The sequence below is a fragment of the Rhipicephalus microplus genome, chromosome 8, assembly GCF_043290135.1.
Source record: "Rhipicephalus microplus isolate Deutch F79 chromosome 8, USDA_Rmic, whole genome shotgun sequence".
In the NCBI taxonomy this organism is placed as follows: Eukaryota; Metazoa; Arthropoda; class Arachnida; order Ixodida; family Ixodidae; genus Rhipicephalus; species Rhipicephalus microplus.
Window position 1 is genome coordinate 37,878,419 of NC_134707.1, and position 27,907 is coordinate 37,906,325.

Sequence of the window (27,907 nt, forward strand, 5' to 3'; positions counted from 1 at the left end):
GCACGACTGAGTCAAAGATAAGAAGACGGTGCTCGTATTTTCTCCATGTATCTTCTGGTCTTCCTCCAAATCGCTCTGCATTTGTCGGAGTATGTAGCTGAGTCACCCAACCAAGATAAATCGTGAAATAAGCGGTAGATATGTAAATGGAAAGACTTCATTCAACGTGCATTTATGCTGTATTGCAACTTTGTGGATCACGGCAGCACATGTCCAAGTAGGATACTTTATTCCCCCAGCTAACTGCTCATATGACCCGCTATAGTTTAGGCGATTTCAGCTCAACTCAGAATGAGTAAAGCAGCCTAAATTCGAATTGTCTATTGCTCAGCTTCCCGATGACTTTTCACGAAGTCAGCCACGTAGTATCGAACGAAGCAAATTAATACCTCAGCCCTTGATGTCTACGCCATTTCATTTCTACACATATGTCTTGGCCAAGATGAACTATTTATGTCTTTGTGGCCTAAACAAGACAGGAAAATGCGTCTTTGGGTATATCTGTGTTACCTGAAAACATTTATCTCTAACATAATATGCAAAGCATCTTCTCTGACTCCGCATACAGGCTTTAAATTATTTTCAGGCACTCTAAATTGATTTGTGTTCAGCAGCAGTCACTGAAAAAACACCGTCATTAAAGAAGACCATGGTCCTTTCAGTTTATTTTTTTTTTTCATATAGAGATACGTCAGGCCAAGTATCGCTCAAACATTTGATTGGGTCTCGGACAGAGGAATGAAGCTCGTTCAAGCGATAACTCTGTGTTTGTGGCCCGAAAGCCTTCCCGGGCCAAGCGTTGCCTGTCATTCGCTCGATCCGGAAGTTCGCGTTTCATTCTGTAGCAGTCACTTGGTGAGCTGTCGCGCTCTGTAAGGTCTCTTAGAACCGTCGGCGCCTGGAGGCGGTGACACCGGCTCCATGTTTGGAAACAGCTGCCGGCGCGACTTGAGCGTCCTCGCCCGGCGAGCCAGTTCGAGGAACGGCCGGGCAACGTCTTCGTAGTCTCCCGTGGCGGCCGTCTCGTACAACGCGCAGTGCCACCTCTCGGCGAGTTCCGCAAGCTCGTGCGAACTGACGGCTCGTGCCTGCATCATGAATCATGAGAACCAGGGGGACATCATTTCAAAATCATGTGCCTCTGTAGAACAGTGAATGCAAAGCGCAGTACACTAGTGTATGTCTATAATAGAGTAATATTACAACCAACAGTGCCCTCGTAGAGGAGTGTAAGGATAGTGTAACACACTGTATGTGTAGAATAGTGCAATACTGTAATAAATAGTGCCTTCGTTGAACTGTGTACAGAATGGGGTGCGCTGGCGAGCAGGCACTACAAACGAAAAAAAAAATCACAGAGTCCCTTATGTATTCAACAAAGTTTACTCGAAGGTTAAGTCAATCTTTCTTTTTTTTTTCTTCTCTGTCGACGTACTAATGCGACCCCGCCGCCCATTAAAAGCTTTCCTCCATTAAGGTTATTTCGCGCTGCCTCCAGCGTCGAAAGATTTCCAAGCTTTCTGCAGCTCACCTTGTTTCGCACGGCCTCCATGATCAGCTCTCGTTTGATCGAACGGCGATGAGATGTGATTACGTCTTGCTGGCGTCGAATTTTGGCGATATGTAACGTCATCAAGACGTCGTATGGCACCATAATCACGTGATTTTTTTTCATCACTCGTGGTTGGCGCCGGCTGAGCCGATACGGGAGAAAGAGGTAAAATTTAGTACTTCCGGTAGATTGCTGGACTGCGCTTCCAGCTAGAAGCTAACGGAGAGACCGTGTTTCCCGGCACCTTCTTTGGCCTGCTGGATCGCCCAGAGTTGATTCTCCAGGCCCGAACTGAGCAGCGCAGTGTGCCACCGCATCCGAAGGTCTTCATTGTAGGCCGCGACCCCAGAATTGCTAGTTAATGCTGGACATGTCCGTAGCCTATGGTCAAGAGTGGCTCTGTAGTACAGTACAGGCAAAGTATTAGTGCTTTACACTTCGGGATATATGTGGTGCATGATGACAAGCGACGGTCGCCTGGCGGGGTGCATCAGCGAGAAAGTGGCACGGCGTTCCTCGGGAAGTCACGTCAGAGCTGTGACCGCGTTCGTGTATGGACACCGCTGAATTTTCGCATTTGCTGAGGCATCTAAGGCTTTCTGCTCGCCTTAAATAAAACGACGACGAAACCACGTACTGACGAATAGAAGTTTATTGAAGAAGCGACATATATACAAGATTTTTTTTTTCAACCATGGAGATTTCTTTTTTTTTTCATAAAAATCGTTTGACAGGAAAGCTTCTGTCATTTTCTCACACGAACTCCACATCAAGGCGGAAATACTGCGTCGTAGTGAACGTGACATTATCCCGACTAATTAACCAACACTCATGAAATAACATTTTTTATTATTTACTTGACTAGGATTAGGATTAGGTTGTCGTAGGTAGCCGACGGATCTAGCCTTGCATAATTTGCAGGCAATTCCTCCACCCGGTTTCCTCCTTGCCAATTGTATCTAATGTCATTTTGTTTGTTTGTTTTTTTAACTAAGCAGGGGCCGGCTCTTGAAAAAATTCGCGCAGAGCGCGACGTAAGCCTGCATAAGCCGGCGGCCTCTGTGCTATTCCAGATGCAGTATTGTTCTGGTACTCTATCTCACTGCACCATAAGAAGGAACGGCGAGGTTTATTTGAGGAACTGCAACGTTTAGGCTCACCATGTGACAGCGCGACTGATATTGTGTTTTAGCGTGGTCACTCGATCTTCAGGAAACAGGTGTCGTGACTTCTTTTGAAATTTTCGAATGCTACAGACCTTGCATGAGACTGTTGATGAGTGACAATTATTTACTAGAGGGCAAGCTATAGCCTGTGCCAATCTAGGGCCAACCTATTTTTTTTAGAAATCACAAAAAAGTTTTCCGTTGTACAAAGTATTCATCGTCGAACTTGTACGATGAAATCGAAACTAATCGCGCAGGCACCCACAAAGTATATGGCGGAACAAAGGTAACACGTGACAAGGAAGTGACGAAGTGGATCCAAATCCCACTTTTTACAATAGTTTTTTGTTGTTGTAGTTGTTGCTGTAGTGACATGTCCATAGTACATGGTCAAGACTATTTCCGCTCAGGAAGGCTTGCCGTCCTGTCAGGATGGCCGAGCGGTCTAAGGCGCTGCGTTCAGGTCGCAGTCTGGTCTTCCGGGTGAGGGCTCGAATCTTATTTCTGGCACATCCCCTTTCTGTAGTGGTGAAAAGGAAAGAAGTAGTATTGAGGCCGTTTACGCCCAGGAAGACCTGTCCTCACGTCAATCGCCGAGTGGTATAAGGCGCTGCGTTCAGGTCGCTGTCCACTCTTCCGGGTGAGGGTTCGAATCTTACTTCTGGCACATCCCATTTCTGTAGTGGTGAAAAGGAAAGAAGTAGTATAGAGGCTGTTTCCGCCCAGGAAGACCTGTCCTCCCGTCAATCGCCGAGTGGTCTAAGGCGCTGCGTTCAGGTCGCAGTCCGGTCTTCCAGATGAGGGCTCGAATCTTACTTCTGGCACATCCCCTTTCTGTAGTGGTGAAAAGGAAAGAAGTAGTATAGAGGCTGTTTCCGCCCAGGAAGACCTGTCCTCCCGTCAATCGCCGAGTGGTCTAAGGCGCTGCGTTCAGGTCGCAGTCTGGTCTTCCGGGTGAGGGTTCGAATCTTACTTCTGGCACATTCCCTTTTCTGTAGTGGTGAAAAGAAAGGAAGTGGTATTGAGACTGTTTTCGTTCAAAAAATCTTGCCACCCATCAAGATGGCCGAGTGGTCTGCTGCGTTCAGGTCACAGTCCGGTCTTCCGGGCGTCGGTTCGAATCCCACTCCTGACACATCCTTTCTTTTTGTAGTGGTGAAGAGGAAGGAAGTAGTATTGAGGCTGTTTCCACTCAGGAAGACTTGTCGTCCCGTAAGGATGGCTCAGCGGTCTAAGGCGCTTTCAGGTCGCATTACAGTCTTCCGGGTGTGGGTTCAAATCCCACTTCAGACACATTCTTTATTTTTTTCAACGGCGAAGGGAAATGATGTAGTGTTAGGAGTAGTACGGCGCCAAAGTTTGATCCCAGTATTCGGCTCCTATACTTTTACTGAACTCCGCAGCAGCTGGAGCCAGCATCTATTATTTGAAAATGCAACATTTTTTTCTCGGTCTTTCAGGCTTTTCACGCAATCTTGTCTGAACCACTAGCCCAACGTTGAGTCACGTTAGCGGCACATGCGATACAAGCTCGTTAGCGGTACGCCGCACTTTAACTTCCGTTACGCCAGCACAAAGTTACCGCTCATTCTCGAAGGCATTTCCCACTTCCGTAACATCACTTCAGTGTCGTACCTAACCACTGTCCCAAAACGTCCGGACAGTCGAGTTACATTCGGATACCAATTTTTACCCTTAATTTCCCTTCTGTGTCTGACTTCCAGCTCGCTAGTTAGTTTATGACAAGCCACAGTTGACAACGAGTCGTTCGAAAGAAATTTATGTAGCACGAGGCGAAAAAACGGACACAGGAAGGAATAGACTGAGAGGACAGAGCGCTTCCTGGGTCCGTTTTTTCGCCTCGCACTACATAAATTTCTTTCTAATGTTTCACCAACAAGCCCACATCGCCACTCGAGTCGTTCGAGTTTATTAACTTCTCGGCTACGAATCTGCTCCCCGTCCACGCATTCAGTTAACATCTGAATTAAAGCTTGCAGATCATTCTATACTCAACTCTCCATAGCACCACCGTACGCTGTAACTAATGGCAGCGAGCACCCAAAAAAACAGACAGCACAGCAACATGATACATTAAAGACGCGAACGCTTTCATCTCTTGTTGTGTTTTTGTGTCGTCCGCATTGTTGATGCGCGACACATACTATAAGCCATCATGAGTGTCCAACTAGCTGACGAGAACATTTTCAAAGTGAAAAAGAAACAGCGCAAAAGACGAGAGACTAGACAAAGAAGGACACATACAGAGCACGCTGTAAGTGTCCTTCTTTGTCTGGCCACTCGTCTTTCACACTGTTTCTTTTTCACTAGGTAGTACCAACACGCCCAAGCAACCACTTCAGCAACGTTTTCAACCTCCGTGTGCCACTACAGAGCCTTTAGTTCCAGACGGCTTAACCACGATAATACCCCCCCCCCCCCCACACACACACACACTTTTTTTGTCGCATCCGTACTTCTGATTGTAAAACGTCGCTAGCATAAAAAAACGGCAGGAAAAGGAAGGGGGAAGCTTGGGAAGAAAAAAAATCTGTAGACAGGCGTTGTGTTTTCGAACCAATGTGGCGTTGTGTTTCGAACACAAGTCTAGTGGACTTGTGTTCTTCAAGACAAACTATTATTGCTATACAGCGTAGTTATTCTAGCCTTGAAGGACGCAAGTCCACTTGACGAAGCATTGGCTCGAAAACACAACGCCTGTGTACGAATTTTTTCAACACATTCCTAAGGAGTATACTGCTAGGCAAGGTATACTTGCACGAGGTCCCTCTTGGTAGCTGCCAACACATTCCCAAAGAGTATATTGCTAGGCAAGGTATACCTGCACGAGGTCCCTCTTGGTAGCTGCCAACGCCAAGGGTTTTCCGGGCGCACTGTCCTGCAGCCACGCGTGCATCAACTCGGCTGTGCGCACCGACTCTGGGCTCGTCAGGGACACGACCAGTAGGAAGCCGTCGCCCCAGTCCACCTCGCTAGGCTCCGGCCTGGACTACACGAACGGAAGCGGGGCGTTGTCGCAAGCCCGAGATGATGACGAGGTTATCAATTCTTTTTTTCTATACAGGTAGAGTACTAGATTCAGGGGCTATTTTTCTTTGTTAGAAACCAATACTATTGAGAACTATAATCGACAATGAGCGCCAAAAAAGTGTAGGTGATGTTATTAGTAGTAATCGTAATGAAAATATGAATAAATAAAGTTGCACAAAAAGAAAACTTGCCACTGGTAGGGAACGAACCAGCGACCTTCGTTGGTTCCCCATCGTAGATAACCACTGAGCTACGGTGGCGATCATCTCCCCCGTCCACTTTATAGGGTATAAGTGCGCATTTTAACGTGGGAGCGTCAGTCGGTGCCGCCTGTTGCCATTACAGCGAGTGTGGAGCACTATTTTTTTTTTTTGCCTGTTGGCGTCACGTAGAACGTGACCTTATTAAAAGTTGAGAGCTGACCAACCATTCCTCACATACTACCTGAAAACATCAAGTATGCCAGCAGTTCACATTTACATTACGACTACTTCTAATAGCATTACCTATATTCTCCTGAGTATCATTGTTCATTAGCTCTCATCTACGCAGGTACAGCAACAATTCACGGGTAGAAAATGCAGATGGCGGTATAACATTGAAGACGGTGGAGAATGTTGTGTGTTGCCGGTGGATCTAACGTAGCGAGATGTGGAGGCCCCGCCCGGTTTTCTGCATTCTGGTTTTGTTGAGGACGTATTTGAATGAGGCTAGAATGCTTGAGGCCCGAGTGCGTAGATATGCGCGCACGTTAGAGAGCCCCAGGTGATCGAAATTTTTCGAGGAACTCCCCTTACGACGTTCCTCGTAATCATGTCGTGCTTTTGTGATGTATAACCCGAGGAATTAGTATTAGTACATGGTATTAAAAATTAGAAACAGGAGCAAGCTACACCCAGAAGGCGCTGGTGGCGCGAGGCCACAGTGAGTATTGCGGCTCCCCGCGAATTATCCGACGCACAACGATGTGCCAGCCCCCCACACCCTCCTCTGATGCTCCGATAAAATTACGTTTGCACTGGTAAAGCTCAAGAGAAAGCGAGGCAGGTCCATCTTAAAGGCTTAACATGGGTCTGCAGTCTGCCACAGAGTTTGCAAGAATTCCCAAGCTCCAGCGCCAGAAATTAACGCGCAAACTTGGCTGTGGCTCCCCCGATAGGAGCATAGGCATTTCCCCGCTCACAGTCGGTTCGCGCCCCCCATGGCGAACACAGCGCCAGGCGTGGGATCAGTCTTCGCACGCCAACGACCGTCACAAGTGATCGTGGAAACGCGTCACGTGTAACAAATTACCCTTACTTGCTACCACTGAACAAGATATCTCGAATCCCTTGAAGCCCTAACGAATCTTAAAGCGTGTAGATTGTTCATTCGCTACCGCATGCCAAGATATGCTTCTTGCTGTTTACTGTGATGAAGTTTTCAGCGGCAAAATAAAAGAACATGGCCGCGGTCCGCTTTATAATTCGTCATCGGAGCTAGAAAAGGAAGCTCCCACTCCCAGTGGGAAAAAAAAGAGTCCCACGTGCACAATACTCGCCTTTCCAGCAGTGTCCATGAGGTTCAGACTGAGCGCTTCGCCGTCGTCTTCGATCGTGAAAGGGTACACGCTGACTGCCGGACCGAAGGTTCCCAGAATGAAGTTCCCGTATGGAGAAAAGAAATGAACAAACGACGCAGTTGAGCATACCAGTCGGGGAAAGAAAAGAAGATTCAGGAAAGCTGTTTTTTTTTATGTGGAAACTCATAAGGCTCTTAACGCGCATTCGGCTCAGACGACACAAAGGTGAACCTGCCACGGCGGTCTAATAATTATGGTGCTTGTCGACCGACTCTAACGTCACTTTGAGCTCAATTAACGAGCTAATTATACATTAATGTACAAACAAGACACCGGTCTGGATGTGCGGCTATAGCATTGCGCCAGTATACCGGGACTGCACTTGGACTCACCTCTCTAGCTCACTGTCGTCATCCATTTCAGTTCTTCTCTTTTCCCCTCCCCGGGTGTAGAGTACAGCAGGATAGAGCATACTATCGCTCAGGCCGACCTCTCTCAGCCTTTCTGTGTGTAAATTATCTTGCTCGTTCACTCTTTTAATGCGAACAAGTCTAATAGGAATTCCCATGTTCATAAATAAGCTATCTAACAGTGCATCCAACCAAGAGAGAACTTCAAGATGGACGCTCGAAGAGGTCAAACAATACGGCAGATCCCACTCATTTTGGCCCTTTTAGCTACAGCACACTTGTCTTCTTCAATGCAGCAACTAGCCAAGACGAAACTGCTTTATTTTTTAATAGTTAGAGTGCAAACACACAGCACATTCAGAAATTCGTGCGATTAATAAATACTTGGAAGTAAGCGCCGTGCAGGTTTGGGGCGTCGGTGTGCGCATGTGTGAATGCGCCATTCGTTCGCACTTTTTTTTAGATCAGCAACCAAATAGACCAACAACAAGTATTTTTAAAGAAAGAGGACCTTCGACGCAAAAATTTTGGTCTGTCTGTCTGTCTGTCTGTCTGTCTGTCTGTCTGTCTGTCTGTCTGTCTGTCTGTCTGTCTGTCTGTCTGTACATTTGTCTGTTTGTCCACTCTTACCGGCATCGGGTACTTAAAACGGCTGACCCCATCCGCAGCGACCACCAATGTTGCTCAAGGTTCAGCGTTCATGCTTGTGCAATGGTCAATTAAAAAGCAATTATTGTGCATGTCTGGGGCACCATAACAACACGCATATATTCTGCATATGCATCTCTTACTAGAAAGCGCATACATAAGTAATTTTAAGGACCGTAGCGCTTATCAGGCTGCGTTTACCATGCAACGCTTGCACGGAACGGGGAGTGTTTTCAACGCTTTGCTAAGACGAGATGGTGGTGGCACCTACCCGTCGCCTTGCGTTCTACACCTTATCACCTCTGAGACGGGCGCGCACGTCCACGCACTGTTTTTCAAAAGAAACTGCCAGATGGTGCTCATGTCTCACGTGTGACGTGAATTGATGCGCTCGTTCGCCTCCGCTGCACGCTCGAGGCACTCTAACGCAGCACCTCCGGAATACCATTTGCCAATTTTCTTGCGCAGAACATCAAATAAATGTTTTGTTCACTCTCTCCACACGCAAGACTATCGTAGACGACGTTTACAGATTACATGCAGATACGGGACCAATTTTTTTACAAGAGTGCTTGTCAGAATGTTGGCTGCAACGAAACTCACTGCCCAACAATTTTTCGTCACGAAAAGTCCATGTAGAAATACAACATGAGAACACTAATAATACTGACTGCGCTGGCAAGTTTCCAGCACGATGCCGGTATTCTTGACTGCGAAAGTGGCCAAGATTACCGATCCCAAACAAACAAACGAAACCATACCGCGTATTTGCACCCGCGTTTGACGATAGTAAAGGACTTCACTCTAAAACACCAATCCCTAACAAATCGCCACCACCCTCCCTCCCCATATGAAAGCTAGCTAGCAAACCTCCGAGGGCATAATTGGCGCTCTAACATTTGAATGCCTGACTTGTAAGACATTTTCTTCATTGGAAAATCGGCAAAATTGACGGCTCAACCAGAAATATTTAGGGATGGGGGAGACTGATTTAACCGTTCTGTGTGTTCATGCGGATATATATATATATATATATATATATATATATATATATATATATATTTATATATATATATATATATATATATATATATATATATATATATATATATATATATATATATATATATATATATATATATATATATATATATATATATATATATATATATATATATATATATATATATATATATATATATATATATATATATATATATATATATATATATATATATATATATATATATATATATATATATATATGGGGGGTAGCGAGATAGAGATGGTGTTTCAAGAAATGTGTCAAAGATTCTTTAAAAATCTGGAAAAGGCGCTATTTTCTCGCTGTCTCCACAGTTGTGTTTTCTGTAGCGGCAGGCATTTTAAGAGGGTTGAAGACATCATTCGAAACAGTAATTAGGAAAGTTGAATTTATTATCAACTAGTGGAGTTAGGCAGTTAAGTGAAATAGGAGAATTGAAGTATTTCATACGAAGAAACTACCAGCGCTGTGTCCCTTCTCTGTCCGTATCTAACCCGTCGCGCTGTAAAATATTCCACGATGAAGAACCCATTGCCGCGTTGAATCTTACTGAAAATTATTGTACTGTTTATTCTTTTAAAGCAAAGTTTTGCGATCAGCTGACGTTTTTCAAGAACGTAATTAGGCAGGCTGTGAATTCTACTCTTCTTCCCGGCTTTGCCTATAACATCTACACCAATAGAATTAATTTTAACGTTCTTATTATAATCACGATGATTATAATCAAGACACACGCGTCAAATGTCGCGCCAAACGGATTGTACCACCTATACTTACTGTATATGCTACCTTATTAAGATAACATATACAGTAACTCTAGTACCGCCTTACTGCCACATTGATTTTCTTTTGAGGGTGTTTTTGGCACTCCGTCATTCACCACAACAATCGATGCCCCGCCTACGTTATTACGTTAGTCGGCCTGCTGCGCACTGCTGGCAATTTGAGAATAAGCTCGCGAGCCACTCCATGTTCGAAGATGGGTGATCAGCGAATCAGTCAGACACTCACGGTAAGGGTAACAGATCATATTGAGTGAAAATACGGGAAGGGCAGAGAATTTTTAAATACGCTTTCATTTCGACTTGCGTGAGCCAAAAGTGCAGTACTCCACTTATTTCTTTATTTATTTATTTATTTATTTGTTTATTTATTTATTTATTTATTTATTTATTTATTTATTTACAAGTCTGTTCGTTTTTTTTTATTTTACTTCGTCATTTTTTTAAGATTTACTTACAAACTTTATTTGGGCATAAGCTCTGTTAGTTGATATCCGTGGTATACCAAGGACGGTACTTGCCAATTTATTTGATTTCTTCAGCCGCTTATTTATTTACACCTTTATTCATTAAGTTACTGTGATCGGAACGCCCTGCATGAGTGTGCATGTGAATTTTTTTCTAATTTATTTTATATCTCTCTATCTCCATCCTCTTTCCGACCCTTTTTCCCCACCCCTGTACAGGGTAGCAAACCAGTTATTCTAGGTTAGCCTCCCTGTCTCTTCCATTTATTTATTTCTCTCTCTATTCATTAAGTCATTTTTGCTTATTTTTTTGTGGACCAGTGCTGGTGGTGAGTTTATTGGATACGCTCAATTTCTGTGCCCTAAACCTGCACTATAGATTTTTTTTTTTTTGTAGACCAGAGAATTTTGACCTATCGGAGTCACGAATGGCCTGGTCACTTACAGTTTTCGCCTGAAAATAGATGCGAAAGAATTGATACGTTGAAGCGGCGCTCTATACTGCCCCGTCACTGGCGATACCCGCGTTGGACTCACCGAGGCTAGGGTCATACTCGTGGATGAAGCGTCGTGTCAGGAGCCGGACGATAAGGGCTGCACACAAATAAGCATAGCTGTATCAACAAACAAACACATGAACTCAATAATAAAAGCACACAAAAAGCGCTATAGTGTACCGCTCTCCACAAAATAAGATCTCGGAACCTATCAAGCATTGTCACCCTGATAGAGTTTCCTAAAATTAACTAGAGGGCACTCTGGCGCTGCGATCGTTCAGCGACCATGGGAATTAAGGCCCCTAATCACAAGCCTTACCTCACGTTTTTCTCAAGTACCTGTACTCTACACGTGCATTATAAGGACACAGAAATGGTAATAAGGTAAAAAAAATAACAACAATATTACTTTATGTGTACTGCACTGTTTTGCTCATCAAGCGAATCAAAGGCTTAAAAACAAGAAGAAAAACTCGAGGTAAGGTTGAGGTTGGTTTGTGAATACGAACCTATGTGTATGAATTTGCATAGTCTTCGTATACTTGCAGGCCTCGAATCACACTTGTGGCTTCGTTTATTGCTGTGTTTCGGTTTTGTTTCGAATGAAAGAACTAACCCTTTTGAACTCCGTGACCAGATTCGAACTAAGACTAGGCAAATCCATGTACTACCCATAATTCTTATGCTCGCTGAGGCGCCATACGTTGCAGCTCCCAGAGACACCATACAGCGCCGGAGTTCCCTCTAGTAAAATAATAGGAAACTCTATGGTCACCATCATCATCATCATCAGCCTTATTCCGTGCACACCGCAAGATGACAACAACAACACCAACAACAACAATGAGAGCCCCTCCAAATGATCTCCGCCCTTTCCACCGTCTAGTTCGCGAACGAACAGCGACAAGCCACCACCATTGTTGAGGAAAGGCAAGTGGACGGTTTTTTATATGTACTGCTAACCTTTCGCCTATACATGGCTCACACGTGACATCACGGACGCAGCTTCTGAAAAGAACTGAGAATCCACGATGGCGGCTTTGACGAGAAACAAGTTGCATCTAAGAGAAAACGACGCGAAAGGGATGTCTCTGTGCGTGAATAATAAAAGAACCTACATATGATTTTTCGGTAGCGTTGATGTGACATCAAAAATGTCTCATCAGTACATGCTGGTGCTCCAGCATGGCTGTTTCAGGGACGTCAGTACAAGCCATCTTGTAAAGAAAGCCATTAGTCAAGTGGCATGAGCACGTTGCGCACGCGCAATCGCAATGGTGGGTGTTATCGAATCCGCATGCAAAGGTCGGCGCGAAAATGGCTGTATCTGAGATAAGACGCCTTGGAACAGACTAGCCTCCTCCATAGACTTGCACGTTTGAAAACACCACTGAAAATTTAAAAAATATTCAGTCAGTATTTTGCCAAGTTCCCGGAGGCATCGTGTGGTCAGGATGGCCGAGCGGTCCAAGGCGCTGCGTTCAGGTCGCAGTCCGGTCTTCCGGGCGTGGGTTCAAATCCCACTTCTGACACAATTTTTTTTACACGACCTTCATGAGAAATTTACGTTCAAGTAACTGCACCCAGTGAGCTGAGACTCCTTTCCTCGTTCTTTTTTGTTTAATTCTGCACGCCTAACGTACATTGTCATTTAAAGATGCGCTGAAACGTAAGCACATTTCCCATATAAGCTTCTTTTTTTATTTAAGTATATTTACATTTTACAAGTCATAATTATAGGGTTACGATATCATGTGTGTGTCTTTAGCTCAATCTTCTGGGAAGTCTGACGTTCAAACCGGGTCATTTAATTACGTTGCTGGGCCTATCCCACATCAGAACGTTGTAAAAATAACAGGAACCATTGACTCCATTTGTCGATGGTGAGTTCACTCTGTCATACAAGTAAACAGAAAAGGCTCTAAGCAATTGCGAAGCTCAGAAAGTACAAACAGAGCATTTTATTACCACCTTAAAGTAAATTCCCTCGTGGCGAGCCTACTGACATAGACACTAGATGGACAGTAAGGCTAGTTGGAATGACGTCAGGTAAAGCCCACATACTGTGTTGTGACGTCAAGGAACAATAGGAACCAAAGCCATTTTTTTAAACATTATGTAATTACATTTCCGACCTCTCTCCATGCTTATAAGTAAAACTTTTTAGACTCTTAAAGGCGTGGCCAAAAAAAAAGAAAATTTGGCGCAAAAAAGAAACTCTCAGAACTTTCTAGAATAGTCATTGCTTGGGTTTAACGTACGGACACCTCGATATGATTATGAGAGACGCTGCAGTGGAAGGCTCCAGAAATTCCATCACTTGAGTTTTTTGAACGTCCACCTCCATTGAAAATGCGGCCTCCACGACCGAGATTCGATCCCGTGACCTTCGGATGAACAGTCGAGCAGGTTAAACGACTAGAACACCTGAGCGCGTTACTCGAAAGTTTCGTTTCAGTACCTTTAAGATACAACGAAAGCTAAACGACCTTCCGAAACTGTAAGTAGTCGGGTAATAGTAGGGGTGAGCGAATGCTCGAAATTCATGTTCGAAAAAGCACGAAAAAAAAAAAGAACGCCACACAAAGGCACGTAAGAGACAGGGTGAGGTACCTGTATGTTGTGTTTTTATGATGCTTATTTCGAACATGAACTTCCGCCGACTCACCGAGCCATCCCTGCTAGTTCAGAATATTCGAAAAGTTTCAATAGCAAATCGAATGGCGTTCATTTCGATCCGATACTCGAATCTGATACGCATATCTGAAATACCGAATATTTTTCGAATATTTCTTTAAAGGGGCCCTGCAACGCTTTTTGAGCATCGTCAGAAAACGCTGCCGATCGGCAGTAGAGGCTGCCGACAACACGCGAGCCAAATATTATGCGCAGCACGCGTCGTGGAATTCAGAATAAATTATAGATTTATTGATTGATTGATTTATTGATTGATATGTAGGGTTTAGCGTCCCAAAACCACCATATGATTATGAGAGACGCCGTAGTGGAGGGCTACGGAAATTTCGACCACCTGGGGTTCTTTAACGTGCACCCAAATCTGAGCACACGGGCCTACATTTCCGAATGCAGCCGCCGCAGCCGGGATTTGAACCCGCGACCTGCGGGTCAGCAGCCGAGTACCTTAGCCACTAGACCACTGCGGCGGGGCAAAGAATAAATTATCAAAGCCAGCTAAAAAATGCTTTCTCTTCGCTCTACAAATCACGGAATAAGCCCGAAACCCAATCGTAGTAAGCCTATCTATCAGCCATTGGCTGGTTTGAACATGGCGCGCTCGGTCGTTACAGAGCACACCGCGGGAGGCCACTACTCGTCTACGCGAGGACGGGAGTATTGCGAACCAGGACATATCGCGCCAAATGCGAAGTGGTAGACACGGTATGCAGTGCGTGTGGAGAGGAAGAGGAAACTGCCGAACACTTGATAATGTTCTGTAAAGGGCTTCACCCTGTAGTTCAGGATGATGGCGCAGAGTTTTTCAAAGCACTCGGGTTTAGGGACAGGGAGGGCAAAATAGACATTAAGCGGGTAGAATTAACTAGAAGGAGGTTATCTGATTGGTGGCTAAAGTCAAGGCACGAGTGAAAATTAAACCCTTCACTGCAAAGTACCAGTCCTCAACCTCACTATTTAAAGGAAAAAAAAGATAAATCTAGTTTTTGGTTAACTGAGTATGACTGCTTGGTGGCGTTAGCCACCGCCCAATCTAAAGGGTACAACCATATCAATCCATCCATCCATCTATGCGCGCTCGATCACACTGAAAAACCCGCGCATTCGAGGAAAAAAAAGTGCTCTAAGTCAGGAGGCACGCGTGACGTTTTCTGTTTGCCCCTCCCATCTCTCCCTGCTTAGCTTCCAGTGCTTTCGTCGGGACGAGAGAAGAGAGAATGCGATTGCAGCGTGTGACAAATCTTTGTAAATCTGCTCGTACGGGACAAATTCTTAAAATTTTTGCGGCGTTGATTTTTTGAGGCAATACGCTTTTCCAGTGAATTAATTTCATGGTTACTCAAAAAAGTATTTAGGAGCCCCTTTAATATTGAGTAGTGACGAAAATTGGTCGAAGGAATTAGACGTGGGAACAACAAGTGGTAGCTTTTCTGATTTTCATCACGGAATTACACATATTCATTCTGCAGCCCACGTGTTTACTATAGACGCCATGTTGATCACAGGATAAAGGCGTTTTGCTTCAAACTCCGGCGTCACCGTAGCAACAGTATCAGCAATCATCTGTCTTTCATATGACATTCATGTTGTTAATTATAGAAAATTGTATATTTCAGTACGAGTGCAAATCAAGAATAATAAATGAACATGGGCTGAGTACGTTGCGTGTAGGCAGGATGACCACTGGTCATTAAGGGCAACTGACTGTATTCCAAGAGAAGGCAAGCGGGTGAGGTGGACACAGAAAGTTAGGTGTGCACATGAGTTATGAAGTTTGCGGGTAAACAGTAGCAGCAGCAAGCACAGGACCGAGTTGACAGGCGGAAAATAGGAGAGGCCTTTGTCCTGCATTGGGCTTAGTCAGGGTGATGATGCTGATGATGAGTTTTATTCAAAAGCTGTTGACGAAGTGCATCTCCGCATGCTGTAGTCACTGCTATATTTCATTCAGCGTGCAGTTACATCGGGCCAAATACGAGAACTCTAGTTGGGCCACTTTGAAAATTGTCACCTCTTCACTCTAGACCTGTAATGATCATTGTTGCTTAATATTCGAAAACTATTCGAACAGTATTCGATTCAGTGTCGTCAATATTCGAATCGTAGTGAATTCAGTGTCGTCGATATTCGATTAGCATTTGATTCGGTGTTGTCAATATTGGATTAGTATGCAATACGGTTGTGAAATCCACTATTCGCACACCACTAGGCAACAGGTAATACGGCCTTTGGAACGTACTCTGCGAAGAGAAATACCCCCGTTACCAATCATAATCAGTTCATAATCATCCTTAATAACCATCAGTCAACTCGGGAATCTCTTTACAATGTCCAATATTCAAGCAATTCGGAAACGCATACCGTGAAATTCGATACTATACGAATCTCTCTATCCACATCTGTCTAGTACATTGGCGAAGGTTAACGCTTGGGCCTTTATGGGCTGCCACCTTTCTCGCTGCTCTAGTGGCACTTTTTTTTTTCGACATTTAAATGCTGATTATTATAACTTAATCTTTTCACTTCCCTTTTCTCCTCCATGCAGAGCTCGACGCATCTTTCTCGACATATATTCCCTATCTTATTTTGTTCATTTATAATCACATATCGAAATTCCAGCGCGCAGCTTATTTTCTGCTGTATTTCTCTTCATATCTTTTCTTTACGGAATGTTAATGAGGAAAGCGAACTCAGAATATGATTTGATTGATTGATTTGTGGGGTTTAACGTCCCAAAACCACCATATGATTATGAGAGACGCCGTAGTGGAGGGCTCCGAAAATCTTGACCACCTGGGGTTCTTTAACGTGCACCCAAATCTGAGCACACGGGCCTACAACATTTCCGCCTCCATCGGAAATGCAGCCGCCACAGCCGGGATTTGATCCCGCGACCTGCGGGTCAGCAGCCGAGTACCTTAGCCACTAGACCACCGTGGCGGGGCAGAATATGAGCACGTGACAAAGCGCTGCTGTACCTTATTTATATCAGGGCTGTTTCTTTTAGGCAAAGTGTTCGAGTACATTACACGGTGAAGGAACCAAACCTGTGTGTAAATACGTTGTGCGCAGTCCCATCACTGTGTCGGTTGTGGATCGGTGCGGCCTTTACCAACTCATTCAGCTATCGCACTGATATGGCTCAGTCACCCAAATGTGATAAAAGCAACTGCGTAGAAACTCTTTACTAAGTCCTATGCCACTTTCCCTACATTAAACAAAAGATCATCGGACTTTCCAGTGGGCCTTGGACCTCCAGTGGACAGGATGATCGTCCCTTTACTAGGGAAAAGTTCTTGGTTGCATGGTCTCACAGTGCATCAGAACAGAAACCTACGCGAGTCCTTCTACAATTCTTGAAGGCAAAATCATTGAGCTACCCCCTGTGAAACCCTGCACTGTGCGTGTGGTGGGCAGTGTATGCATCCCCTTCAATCTCTTTTGCTCCCTTATTTCCCTCTCCTCACGTGTAGGGTAGCAAACTGGACGTAGTCTAGCTAACCTTTCTACCTTATATTTCTTCTCTCTCTCCGGCAATCTGGCGGAAGGGTGCTTCGAGCTGTGTTTTGAGTTGTCGATCAATGCACCACCACGCTGTCAACTACTATAGCTCTCTGGTTAGCTCAATCGCTAGAGTTACCGATCCAGAAAAGTGTTGGTCCCATGAAGGTTCGATTTCCGGGCCACGACGAATGTTTTAGCAACTAAAAGGTTTTCTTTATAAAAAAAATAGCATATTCACCGAGTGAATAATGACAAGTAGGGCGAAGCGTCCATCCGTCCATCTGTCTGTACATATGTTGTGCTGGCTACGCCGGCAGAACGCGGGACTGCCCTAGACCATAAGGAGCTTCGCGCCCTAAATCCGTATGGAATTTTCAAGTCCCTTCGTGCTACGTTTGTCGATTTCCTTTTCCTGGTATCAATCTGTGTCCTTCCTTCGGGCTCACACGCCCCAATCAATGATCACCACGTCACGCGGTATTTGATTCGTCATTGTTTTCCCACCCCCTCAAAGACATATGTTAGGAGTCGACACCAGTTGCGCTGTTGTTGTCCTGTCTTTCTCGTTGACCGCCCTGTTGTCGCTTCCCGGCTGAAAGAGTCGACGACAGCATTGCGTCCATCAATGTGCCATGTATGTGTCACACCTCGAATGCCCTGCTCCATCGGTGAGGCTAAACATAAACGACAGTGCGCGGCACCCACGGCTATTTCGATCGCGCGTCCCCAACAACCGTTCAAACTTGAGACAACGGCTGCGAACCGTCAGCTATATCTCTCGCCTGCCAGTAAAATCACACACACACAAACACACACTGCTACAACATCTCTCCTCAACAGAACCGCAGCTCGTCAGGTTTCTAGAGGACGGACATTTCCCGGGTTTCTGTCGCGCATGCGCCGTCTCTTTGTATATACAGAGGGCGCGCACGCTATAACCAAGGGGGCAGCACCGACAATGGGGAACCATTCAAGACGTGACTCGCCGAACCGGGAAATGAAAGAACGAGCTGGGAAAGCGACCAAGCGTTGTGTTCCTACCAAAGATAGCCCACTCGGCGTTTTGCGTAAACGCACATGTCATACCCTACGCGTTATTCACCACGCTAGCCGAGAACCCGCCCGCGCGTGTTTGCTTGTTCTGTACCGGCCCTGGTGTACTGGGACATAGCGCGCGGGGACTTATGCGGTCGTAAATCGCGTCCGTGTATACATACTGTCCCTTACGACCCATGTTTTCTAGCTAAGCGATGCTCGTGGTCCGCACATCCGATAAAAGGGGCGAGTGACGAAAGATGGTGTATACCGTTGGTAATGCTCTGGCTGGGCCGGTTGGGACAATATACAGTAGACATGGATGTTGTTGTCAGCAGACTGATGTTGTTCCTGCACAGACGGACTGGCTACCACCATTTATTACCTTCAGCTGGCGGGATGCGTGTGAGCTCGGGTTTACGGTCACAGCGGCTCCCATCAGTTATAGGGCCATGTGACACAACTTAAGTGTGCCATCTTGCGACATCTTTGCGCAAGTGGCAAAAACAGGAAACGAAGCTAGCTGTTATAATTTTTAGTTAAACTGAGAAGCAACTTTGGTTTCGAACTAGATCGAGCCACACACAACGGCTTTGTGTGTGTGTGTGTGTGTGTGTGTGTGTGTGTGTGTGTGTGTGTGTGTGTGTGTGTGTGTGTGTGTGTGTGTGTGTGTGTGTGTGTGTGTGTGTGTGTGAGGGAGAGAGAGAGAGAAATCTGAAGTGACGTTTCCCCCCATTGGAGTGGAGACATTGGCCGGACGTCTTGGCCCGATAAACGGGAAGTCAGATCAATACAAACAGGCATTGACGGCGGCGTACAGGCTGTCAACGTCGATAACTTGATCCGCGGCAAGGCGCATGAACATTTGTACACGCAGCAATCGTGGCTCCGTTTCTTCGAAAATGAATCCCGTTGTTCCCATTTATGTGCTCAGGCATACCCTGAGATAATCGAATCCATGCTTACAGAATTAAATTGCAACGGCAATACCATCGCGTCAGCACTGGTGTGGTCTGCTAATTAAGAAGTCTGCAAGTGAGCTGCTAATTCATAGTTTGAAGGAATGGCCGAATGCGCAACGAAGTCACTGCTTCAAGACCATACTAAGCAGCTATCCATATGCTTCATGACAAAACAACTGTATATGATGCATGTGCTGTAAAGCAATGGCGCTGTACAATGCATTATATGTCCTTTGCATCATTCATCATTTTCTGTACAATAAGCTGGCCTTTTATTGTTATATGCGAATGCGAAGCATTTATTTGCGTTCTGTAGGCACTTTGAGCTTCTATCTGCGTATCTATCTATCTATCTATCTATCTATCTATCTATCTATCTATCTATCTATCTATCTATCTATCTATCTAGCCGCATACGTCTCGGTGCTCTTATGGTCACCCCCTTAATTTGGGGTGAACCAAAATTAGTATAGGAGGGTAAAATGGTTTGACGAATACGACTCGCTGGTCATCGCATCAATAATGTCACAATACCGTGGCGTACATTGTCAGAAATTCCCCGGAAAACTGTGGCACACACCCGGGGGCGGGTATGTGCCACTGGTATGCAGGTATGTGCCACAGCTGTTTGACAGTTCGATAGTCTACCCACTCTTCCCACCTCCATTGTACCGCTCACTGTACTCCAATCTTCCAGGCCACGATGTGTGGAAGCGAGTGCGCAAAATGTGCATTCCACCGAATTCAAAAACATTCTTCTATAAAGTCCACTCTGAAACGTTGGCGGTAAACACATGGTTAGAAAGAAAGGGTATTTTCATTCCGTCTGTTAACTGCCGTCTATGTGATGAGCCGGAAACGATTGAACATTGCTTGGCTAGCTGCAGGGATGCCATACTGTTTTGGGATGTCCTTCAGCGAGCACTGAAAAAAAACGTTTCGTCATTAATTCTCACACAATACGTAATCTTCTATTAGCAGCGCTTGATGAAGTACCATATGATATGTTTTTCCTCATGGGTATGCACAGCTTGTGGAAGACACGAATGCAAGACCGCAATGCAGAGCCCACCACCTCTTCAAGCGCACACTTCATTCAAATGGCTATCCACCTAAAAAACATTTACGACGAGCTAGACTTTAGACCGGACTGGTACTCCGTCTTAGAGAACTGTTTGACCTCACCCCTTTTTTGTTTGTATAACACGATGTGAAGAACTCTCCATGTGAGGAACTCACGCTGTGTTAGCCATTTAGTGTTTATGAGTAACGCTTGAGCGCTTACATTCGCGATTTGATAGTACTTTTGTTCGCTTGATTTTGTCTTTATTGCCCTAGTACTTTAACAAATACCATGAAAAAAAGATTGTCAGGATGGCCGAGCGGTCCAAGGCGCTGCGTTCAGGTCGCAATCCGGTCTTCCGGGCATGAATTCGAATCCCATTTCTGACACAAAATTTTTTTCCTATTAAATAAACTTTTTTTTTTCGCAAATCGAGCTTTACGATTACTCTTCTTGTCTTACGCACTCAACTTGAGTACAGAGGAGAGCCAGTGATACACGCCAAATCACATCGCAGGAGGGGGGTTGTTGTGCCACTTTCTAACTACACCGCTAGCTGTACAAAACATTACGCGGAAAACAAATAATGTATAAGCTCATTCAAATGTTTTGTAAAGCTAAATCATCGAGCTAAATCGTTCAATTGCTAAATCGTTCAATTGCTAAATCGTTCGAATGCAAAGAGCTAAATCATTAATGATTTAGCTCTTTACAAAGCACTTGAATTCAAGTGTTTTGTAAAGCTCATCTCGTCCTGCGATGTATGATTTCAATTTTTTTTTCCTTACTGGCGTGCACATTTCATTTTTTATTGTAATGAAGCTAACCAAAATAGCCCTTACAGTTTTCATCACAACGAAAACGAGAGTATATGCAGGGGGAGGAGAGTACACTTGTAGCTCTACTGACGCGCCTAATTTTTAGAAACTATATTCCCGCGTTGTCTACATCCCAACAAGCACAGATTTTTAAGTGATTACCATGAATTCTTCAGTGCATGCAATTATAGTTTACAATCCGAGTTTACTATGCCGCACGCGAGCGCATATAAAAGTTATAAAAAATGGTCTTCAGCAATGGTCTCTATCGACATGCGTACTTCGACAGCGAGAAACAAACAGCCTCCTCCACATAACACCTGCGTAAACATTCACCTGGGCAAGCACGGCTGGCGCGGAAGACATGCGCCGCAAGATGGCGACAGTTGCGACATTCCAGAGAGTAGGGGGGAAACAAAAAATAAACGCGAATTTAATGCGCCTTCAGCTGCGTAAACGCGCGGCCAAGCCCCCCAGCCACTGCCTACCTTGTGGAAAGCGTCCAGGTTTTTCAAGAATGTTATCGTGACAAAACTGCAAGCCAGCATGCGCAGAGAATTCATGCACCAGAACTTGCCTGTCTTTCCCGTCCCATCTTTGCCTATTACCACCAGATTAATCGGCTCTAGAGGCGCCAGCGGCGTTGCGACCGTGTCCTCTCCCATGACCCACAGCACGCACTCCGCGCAACCCGGGTCCCGCACACTCCTATGTTTAGCAGAGAGCGCCTGCAGTTATTTGGGAATCAGCTGATCACAAAACTCCCGCCAAATGACTTCTACGTCTCGCGCCATCTTGTAGAAGCACACGTAAGTTTGGGCACGGCAAAATTTCCCGTCTATTGCTAGTATTCGGCTTTGACATCGAATAAGCAATGACTCGCCTTGAAACTTAGCTTCAGAAAGCTATGTAAGCTCAGCTGCATCCCTACGCGGTATGTCAAGAACGCCCAATGTAGTATTAATGCAGATCCAAGTCGCTAGCAGCCTGTAGCTCTCATTCTCAGATGGCACTCCAGTCGTTTTAAGATGGCGCCGCCAGTGAAGAAGAAGAAGAGGAACATTGCATCGGTTCCGTTTTAGTCAAGTACCGTGTGCATTTTTTTAGTTCGGTAGCACGATCGCGATTTTTAGTGAAATGGCCATATACCAGAACAGCTATGCCGCCTTGGAATTGGGCGCTGCCAACTACTGGACGCAGTGAGTGTTGTGCAGCAGTGTGAAAACGCCGCTCTTTTTTCATTCAGCCACGACGAGCTTTCAGTCAATTGCTCGTGTTGCTCCCTTCTACTTACATAAGTATTCGTTTAGTCATCGCCAAACTACGGTAATGACTCGCTTTCGTAACAAACCACAGCACGAGATTAACCGGCTCTGCAAAGCGGTGGACTGTTGTATAATCGGCGACTCGGGTTCGTGTTGATTCTTTAGCGTACAGTCGTTTTTTTTTTTTTTCGGTTCATTATTTAATTTCACTGAGCGTGAGCGCTAGATTTTTATCTGTATACTACATCTCATGCGGTATCAGTCATTCGTGCGTGTGAACGAGCTAACGGTCTGGTTGGAAGCGTGTAAACGCTGCGCAACGCATGTTTGATCGTTTTTTGTTGTTTAGCCGGAACCGAAACTAGGTCGCTTACTCGGTTTTGGTTTCATATAATGTCACTTGTACGCGTTTTTTTCCTTGTGGAATGGCAGGTTGTTCGTTTGCGATCGAAAGTACAGATCGAAGCGAACGTGAAAATAAATAAGCCGAAATGTATGAATATGCCGTCGCGAGAAAATATGACAGAAATTAATTTTCTTGATTGGTGGCATTAACTGTCAATTTCTCCGCGGTGTGGTTCTCGCTTTTTGCAGTCTCTTTAGCTTCGGTGGCATATCAAACTTAATAGCAATGAAGTGTTGATCCTCAGTGTATGTTATATGCATATACTGCTGATCGCTATAATCGTCATCATTATACAAGGCATTGCATTGAGGGGGGGGGGGGGGGGGGGGGGCAAACGGATATCATAAGAACATGTCATTGCCTCTTTACGCAAGTGCAGTGTTCGAAAATAACAGTGAATCAAAGATGCATTGCACGAAGTTGAACGTAGATAAAGCAAATTATGAAAGTGTAAGATCTGCTACACGCAGTTGCTGCAAGATGCATACATACACAAACAAAATTATGTTAAAAAGGAAAAACAAAACAACAAAAACTTTTAGAAGAAGGAGCTTCGTTAAAGCTTTGTGCATTCGACTAGGCTGTGCTCTTGAACAATATATTCAGGAAGAGTGTTTCAATCATAGAGTTCCCTATAAATACACTGGGAACCCTGGCACTAGTGTCTATTGGAGCTGCCATAGAGTTTCTCACAAACTTTCCTAGAGGAAACTCTGGGGCTAGTGAACTGCTGGATGCAAGGGAATGACAGGATATGTGAGTTTCGAACTTGAATTGGATTTGTATACCTCGAAGACACGTCTGGCTTCATTTTAAAATGATAGATTTCTTACTAAAAGAGCACGTGATAAGCTATTTATTTCTGACATTGCACAGAAACGTGTTTTATTGAACGCTCAAAACTTCTGCGTTGATGTACAATTTTACGAAGCGTAAGAAGTAACCAATGGCCACTAAACTTGGCAGGCAGATGACAAAGCGAGCGTTCCCTCTGTCACTTTAATGTTGTGTGTTTCTTTATTTCACTGTTTGGTTGTGCCATCAAGGTGAGCGGGCTTTCATTTTACAATATAAGTTTTATTTTAGAGAAGCTTTATTTGCGCAGTCGTATTCACTTTAGAGCCGAAGCCTCGCTGAACACCAGCCAACACAAGCTTTGCAACACATATACCATCATTCCCAGCGCTCCCTTGAGAAATTCGCATAGACAATGGTGCCACACTTTCCTCTTGGTATTTTGTGAGAAACTCTATGGGCGCTCTAATGCATTCTGTTTTAGCCTCATGGGAATGGTGGGTAGTACACAAATTTGTCTAATATTTGACCTTTAGGCTCTATTTGGCTGCAGGTCGCTTCGAGCTGCTTTGTAACGAAACGACAATCAGCAAACGTTATGCAGTTGCACTTCACCACTTTTACCGTATAAGGCTCACCGATTCATATTGGCTCACGAAGTTCACGACGGTTCGTCCTTTTATTCGAGGCGAAACTGAAACACAGCATTAAGCAAAGCCACAGGTGCATTCGAAGCCCGCAAGCACGAAGACTAGGCATATTTGTGTACTGCTCGCCAATCTTGCGGTAGCTGTACGATTGCAGTGCCAGTCCTATTTAGTTAATTTTAGGAAATTCTATGGTTCCAATGTTTAATGGCTGTTGGGAAGAAAGAATTGTTAAATGCTTGAGTTGAGCCATGAAGACGTTAAACACTTTGGGAGTTCAAAAGTCGACGGGAGGTGTGATTCAGAGGAATGAGCAGAATGTCATGCAGGTGAGAAAAGTTGTGGTATAGCTTGTGAAACAGGCTGATCTGTGTGGTTTTTCTGCGAACAGCTTGAGGGGTTAGCTCAAAAGACGATTTCATATGAGTGCCACTTGCATGTTTACTGTACTGAGATGATATAAACTGGGCTGCACGATTTTGGACCACCTCTAGGGAGCTGATGTTTTCTTGGTGGGGGCTCCGAATAGCAGAAGCAAATTCTAGTTTAGATCTGATTAATTTCTTGAACGCAGTTACCTAACAGTAGGAGGGGAGAGTTTCCAAGATCTATTTAAGAATCTTAGAGTCTTGGAGGAGTCTGCAGAGAGTTTGGCAATGTGATCTGACCAGGTCAAGGGGCTCTCTATGAGGACACCCAGGTCGCGGTGGGAATCCGCTTGAGGCACATACATGTGTCTTATGGTTATTTTAGCTGAAAGTATAATTTTGCTGCCGTTCAGTTCCAAAGATGCTCACGCCACTCTCCAACATCGTGTGGTGATATCAGTGTAATCTCAGTATGATTTCAACTATTCATTCAATTTCTAATCAGAGTTCTGTTTCCATTTGCTTTCACTTTGAAGCCGCCAGAAGTTTCAGTGGATGTCGATGCTGTTCATGGGCTGCATGTACCTGTATGCGGCGCGCATGGCCATGCCCATCACGGTCACCAAGATCAGCACCGAGTACGGCTGGACCAAGACCACCTCGGTGGGTCACCAATAGTGTAGGGGATGCGAAATCTTCTTGCGAACTTGATAAATAACTTAACCGCCCCTTCCCCCCAGCCACCATGCATTTCTCGGCTTAACTTTCTGTAGGTTTCGTGTTGTTCTGTTCACCCAAATAAAAGCTGGTCCCCCGATTCATCCTCCTAGTTTTGTTCGTAATCATATAGTTACAAGCTGTCAATAAGAGGAATGGCCCGAAAGAGTGGGGAAGATGATATGCTATAGTACTTGTATTGTCCCGCACCTCCACCAAATCTCACTTGGGTGAGCTTATACTGATGAAAAAAAGATACACAGTGATTGCTGCTTCCAAAATGGTGGAACACAAACATCACAAGTGCTAATGTATTAATTATTTTCAATGCTTTCCTGGAGCATACTTGTCCAGGATTCTGACAATTGTTATTTTGGCATGTGTAACCCTAGTGCCAATTAAATAAAAGAAAAGGAATTTTTTTCTGAGGAGCTCTTTTTTATGCTCTACATAACCAGTTAATTTAAGACAAGCAAGGGGAAGCATAAAAAGCTTTGTCTTCAATTGTGGTGTGCTATTTGGGATGTCAGCTGAAATAGAGTAGACAAAACATCACCATTTTCGTCAGTGGAATCTGAATCCACAATCACAGTGCCGAGTGGGCTACAGACGGCGCTGGTGAACACTATATGCCCAATTACAGGGACCGGAAAGTGCCTCCTTAATTGATGGACGTGTATTTCAGAAGTTGTGGGGTGGGTTCCAATGCCACTGAAGGACAGGGTGGTTTTTCATCCACCTCAATTCACTTCACAATTAGTACACCACAGTTAACATTATCTATACTTTTCCCAGTCTAACTGTCTGTTCTATTCACCTAACATCGTCCTGGCTCTCATCATTACACGTGCAGGGCACGGTGCTGTGCTGCTTCTTCTGGGGCTATGCTCTGACACAGGTGCTGGGCGGCTACCTGGGCGACGTGTGGGGCGGGGACAAGGTGATGCTGGGTGCGGCCGTTGGCTGGTCCCTGCTCACCCTGTACACGCCCGAGTGCGTCGCCTGGAGCCGAGGAGCCCTGCTTCTCAACCGCATCCTGCTCGGCGCATTCCAGGGCAAGTCGTCCACACTCAACAGGCAGTTGCTTCACATGCTGGGGAGCATTTTTGTCATTAAGTGATCGTCTATGATCCATGCTTTTTGTTAGTTTGATGCTGCGGTACATTAAGGCCATGAACCTCTTGCACGCTATATGCATGAAAATAGCATCCTTGGTACTGCTCTTTGTCGGGGTGCTCAAATCCTTTGTAAACTCATTTATGCTCCATGGCACAAGCGCAGCCAGTGGGTGGCATAGTTAGTGTACTCGACCCCATATGAGGTATGGCACTGTACCCACAGTGGCACCACCATTGCAGCCAAAGATTGCACAAGCATATGATGCACAGCAGTCACTCTTTTGAAGCTTGGCTCGACTATGGATAGCCATCTCTTGTGAGAGGTCCACAGGGACTATTTCGCAGCTTAGTCTCGCACACTTCTGTATAGTCTAATGTCACCGATGCCCCATTAGCAGTACATTGTGTGTGTAATGTTGTTCGGGTGAGTTGCATTGGAAGGATAGTGTGTTATTGGCTGTGTTTACGTTAGTTATTTGTAAGATTTGGCTTGCGGTCTCTCTGTTAATTAAGAGCTGCCAATAAATTTCCAGGTGATAGTTAGATTGCTGTGCGTACCGCATCTGCTCGTTCTACGAGCAGGTGTCCACACCCCACAACTTTGAATAATATTCAATCACCACAGGTCACTAGAGAGTGTTCTTTTTGCCATTTTGTGACATGGCTAGATGTACTATGTGGTTATGTATATAATAAAGAAACAATTGTTTCTTGTCAAACAATTGTTGCTGAGTAATGTTTGCATTTTCATTTTACACAGGTTACTGAAGCATTTCATGTCATAAATGACTGCAATATTATGGCACCATTAGTTTGTAAAGAAAATGAACCCCTTGCGGGTCAAGAAACAGATGAACAATATATACCGATGGAAATGACGAAGTCGACTGTGCAAAAGCAGCCCATCGAGTCAGGATAACTAGACGGACTTCATTTGTTCTTAATTCTTATTTTGGTCAGTGTCCTTCATCTTATTCCTTGATGGAAATGATGTGATGAGGAACGTTGCTCACAACATTGGCAGCTGTCACTTCCCTTAATGCTAAAGAGTCAACAGGTTTGCGTAATTGCGTGTACAAGCTTTTACGCGGGAGTAACTGTCGGTTATGAACAGTCAGCCACTGGCTGACTTCTGTGCGCAGTCCCGTACCTGAGGCCGCAATCTGCTGGATGCGGTGCATTCTTTGGCGCAGGGCTCCACTTCCCGGCTATGTCGAGCATTATTGTGAGCCAGCTGCGGCAGCAGGACCGCACCATCTTTACCAGCGTTGTGGCAGCGGGACCATCGTGCGGGTGAGTTAGGTGTCGCCACCATTCGGATGGAATGACAACTTGA

The 27,907-nt window shown here is 45.0% G+C and overlaps 2 protein-coding genes and 1 non-coding gene across 5 annotated transcripts in view; 2 read left to right on the plus strand and 1 right to left on the minus strand.

Moving 5' to 3' along the window:
* Window positions 1–637: 637 nt before the first annotated feature.
* LOC119165347 (ras-related and estrogen-regulated growth inhibitor) lies at window positions 638–27,863 on the minus strand. Of its 2 annotated transcripts, none has more exons than XM_075871569.1 (5): window positions 27,722–27,863; window positions 11,220–11,276; window positions 7,310–7,383; window positions 5,561–5,728; window positions 638–1,088 (listed from the first exon to the last, which is right to left on the minus strand). In XM_075871569.1, exons 1-5 carry the CDS (start codon window positions 27,750–27,752, stop codon window positions 849–851), a joined length of 570 nt encoding a protein of 189 aa, XP_075727684.1. In that variant the 5' UTR covers window positions 27,753–27,863; the 3' UTR covers window positions 638–848. The 2 variants fall into 2 exon arrangements, with proteins under 2 accessions (XP_075727684.1, XP_037273423.2); XM_037417526.2 differs by lacking the exon at window positions 27,722–27,863 and adding an exon at window positions 21,833–22,127.
* TRNAL-CAG (transfer RNA leucine (anticodon CAG)) lies at window positions 12,628–12,711 on the plus strand. Its single transcript has one exon. It is a non-coding gene; the product is annotated as a tRNA-Leu (tRNA).
* MFS18 (major facilitator superfamily transporter 18) overlaps window positions 21,936–27,907 on the plus strand; it is a 28,577-nt gene continuing 22,605 nt past the window's right edge. The window contains exons 1-4 of one of the 2 annotated variants that reach the window (XM_075871567.1): window positions 21,936–22,064; window positions 25,273–25,399; window positions 26,307–26,508; window positions 27,765–27,864. In XM_075871567.1, coding sequence (XP_075727682.1) covers window positions 25,292–25,399; window positions 26,307–26,508; window positions 27,765–27,864 — 410 coding nt within the window. In that variant the 5' untranslated portion in view covers window positions 21,936–22,064; window positions 25,273–25,291. Of the gene's footprint in view, window positions 22,065–22,255; window positions 22,455–25,272; window positions 25,400–26,306; window positions 26,509–27,764; window positions 27,865–27,907 lie in introns of those variants that run through there. The other variant, XM_075871566.1, reaches the window with a different exon arrangement.

Bases quoted from the DNA above. Each gene is read 5' to 3' on its own strand.
- LOC119165347 (XM_037417526.2), bottom strand. From the start codon at position 21,920: ATGGGAGAGGACACGGTCGCAACGCCGCTGGCGCCTCTAGAGCCGATT. The intron at 11,277-21,832 runs GCAAGTTCTGGT...ATTTGTGTGCAG, and splicing joins AGATGGGACGGGAAAGACAG to CCCTTATCGTCCGGCTCCTG. The intron at 7,384-11,219 runs GTGAGTCCAACG...TCGGTCCGGCAG, and splicing joins CGAGTATGACCCTAGCCTCG to TCAGCGTGTACCCTTTCACG.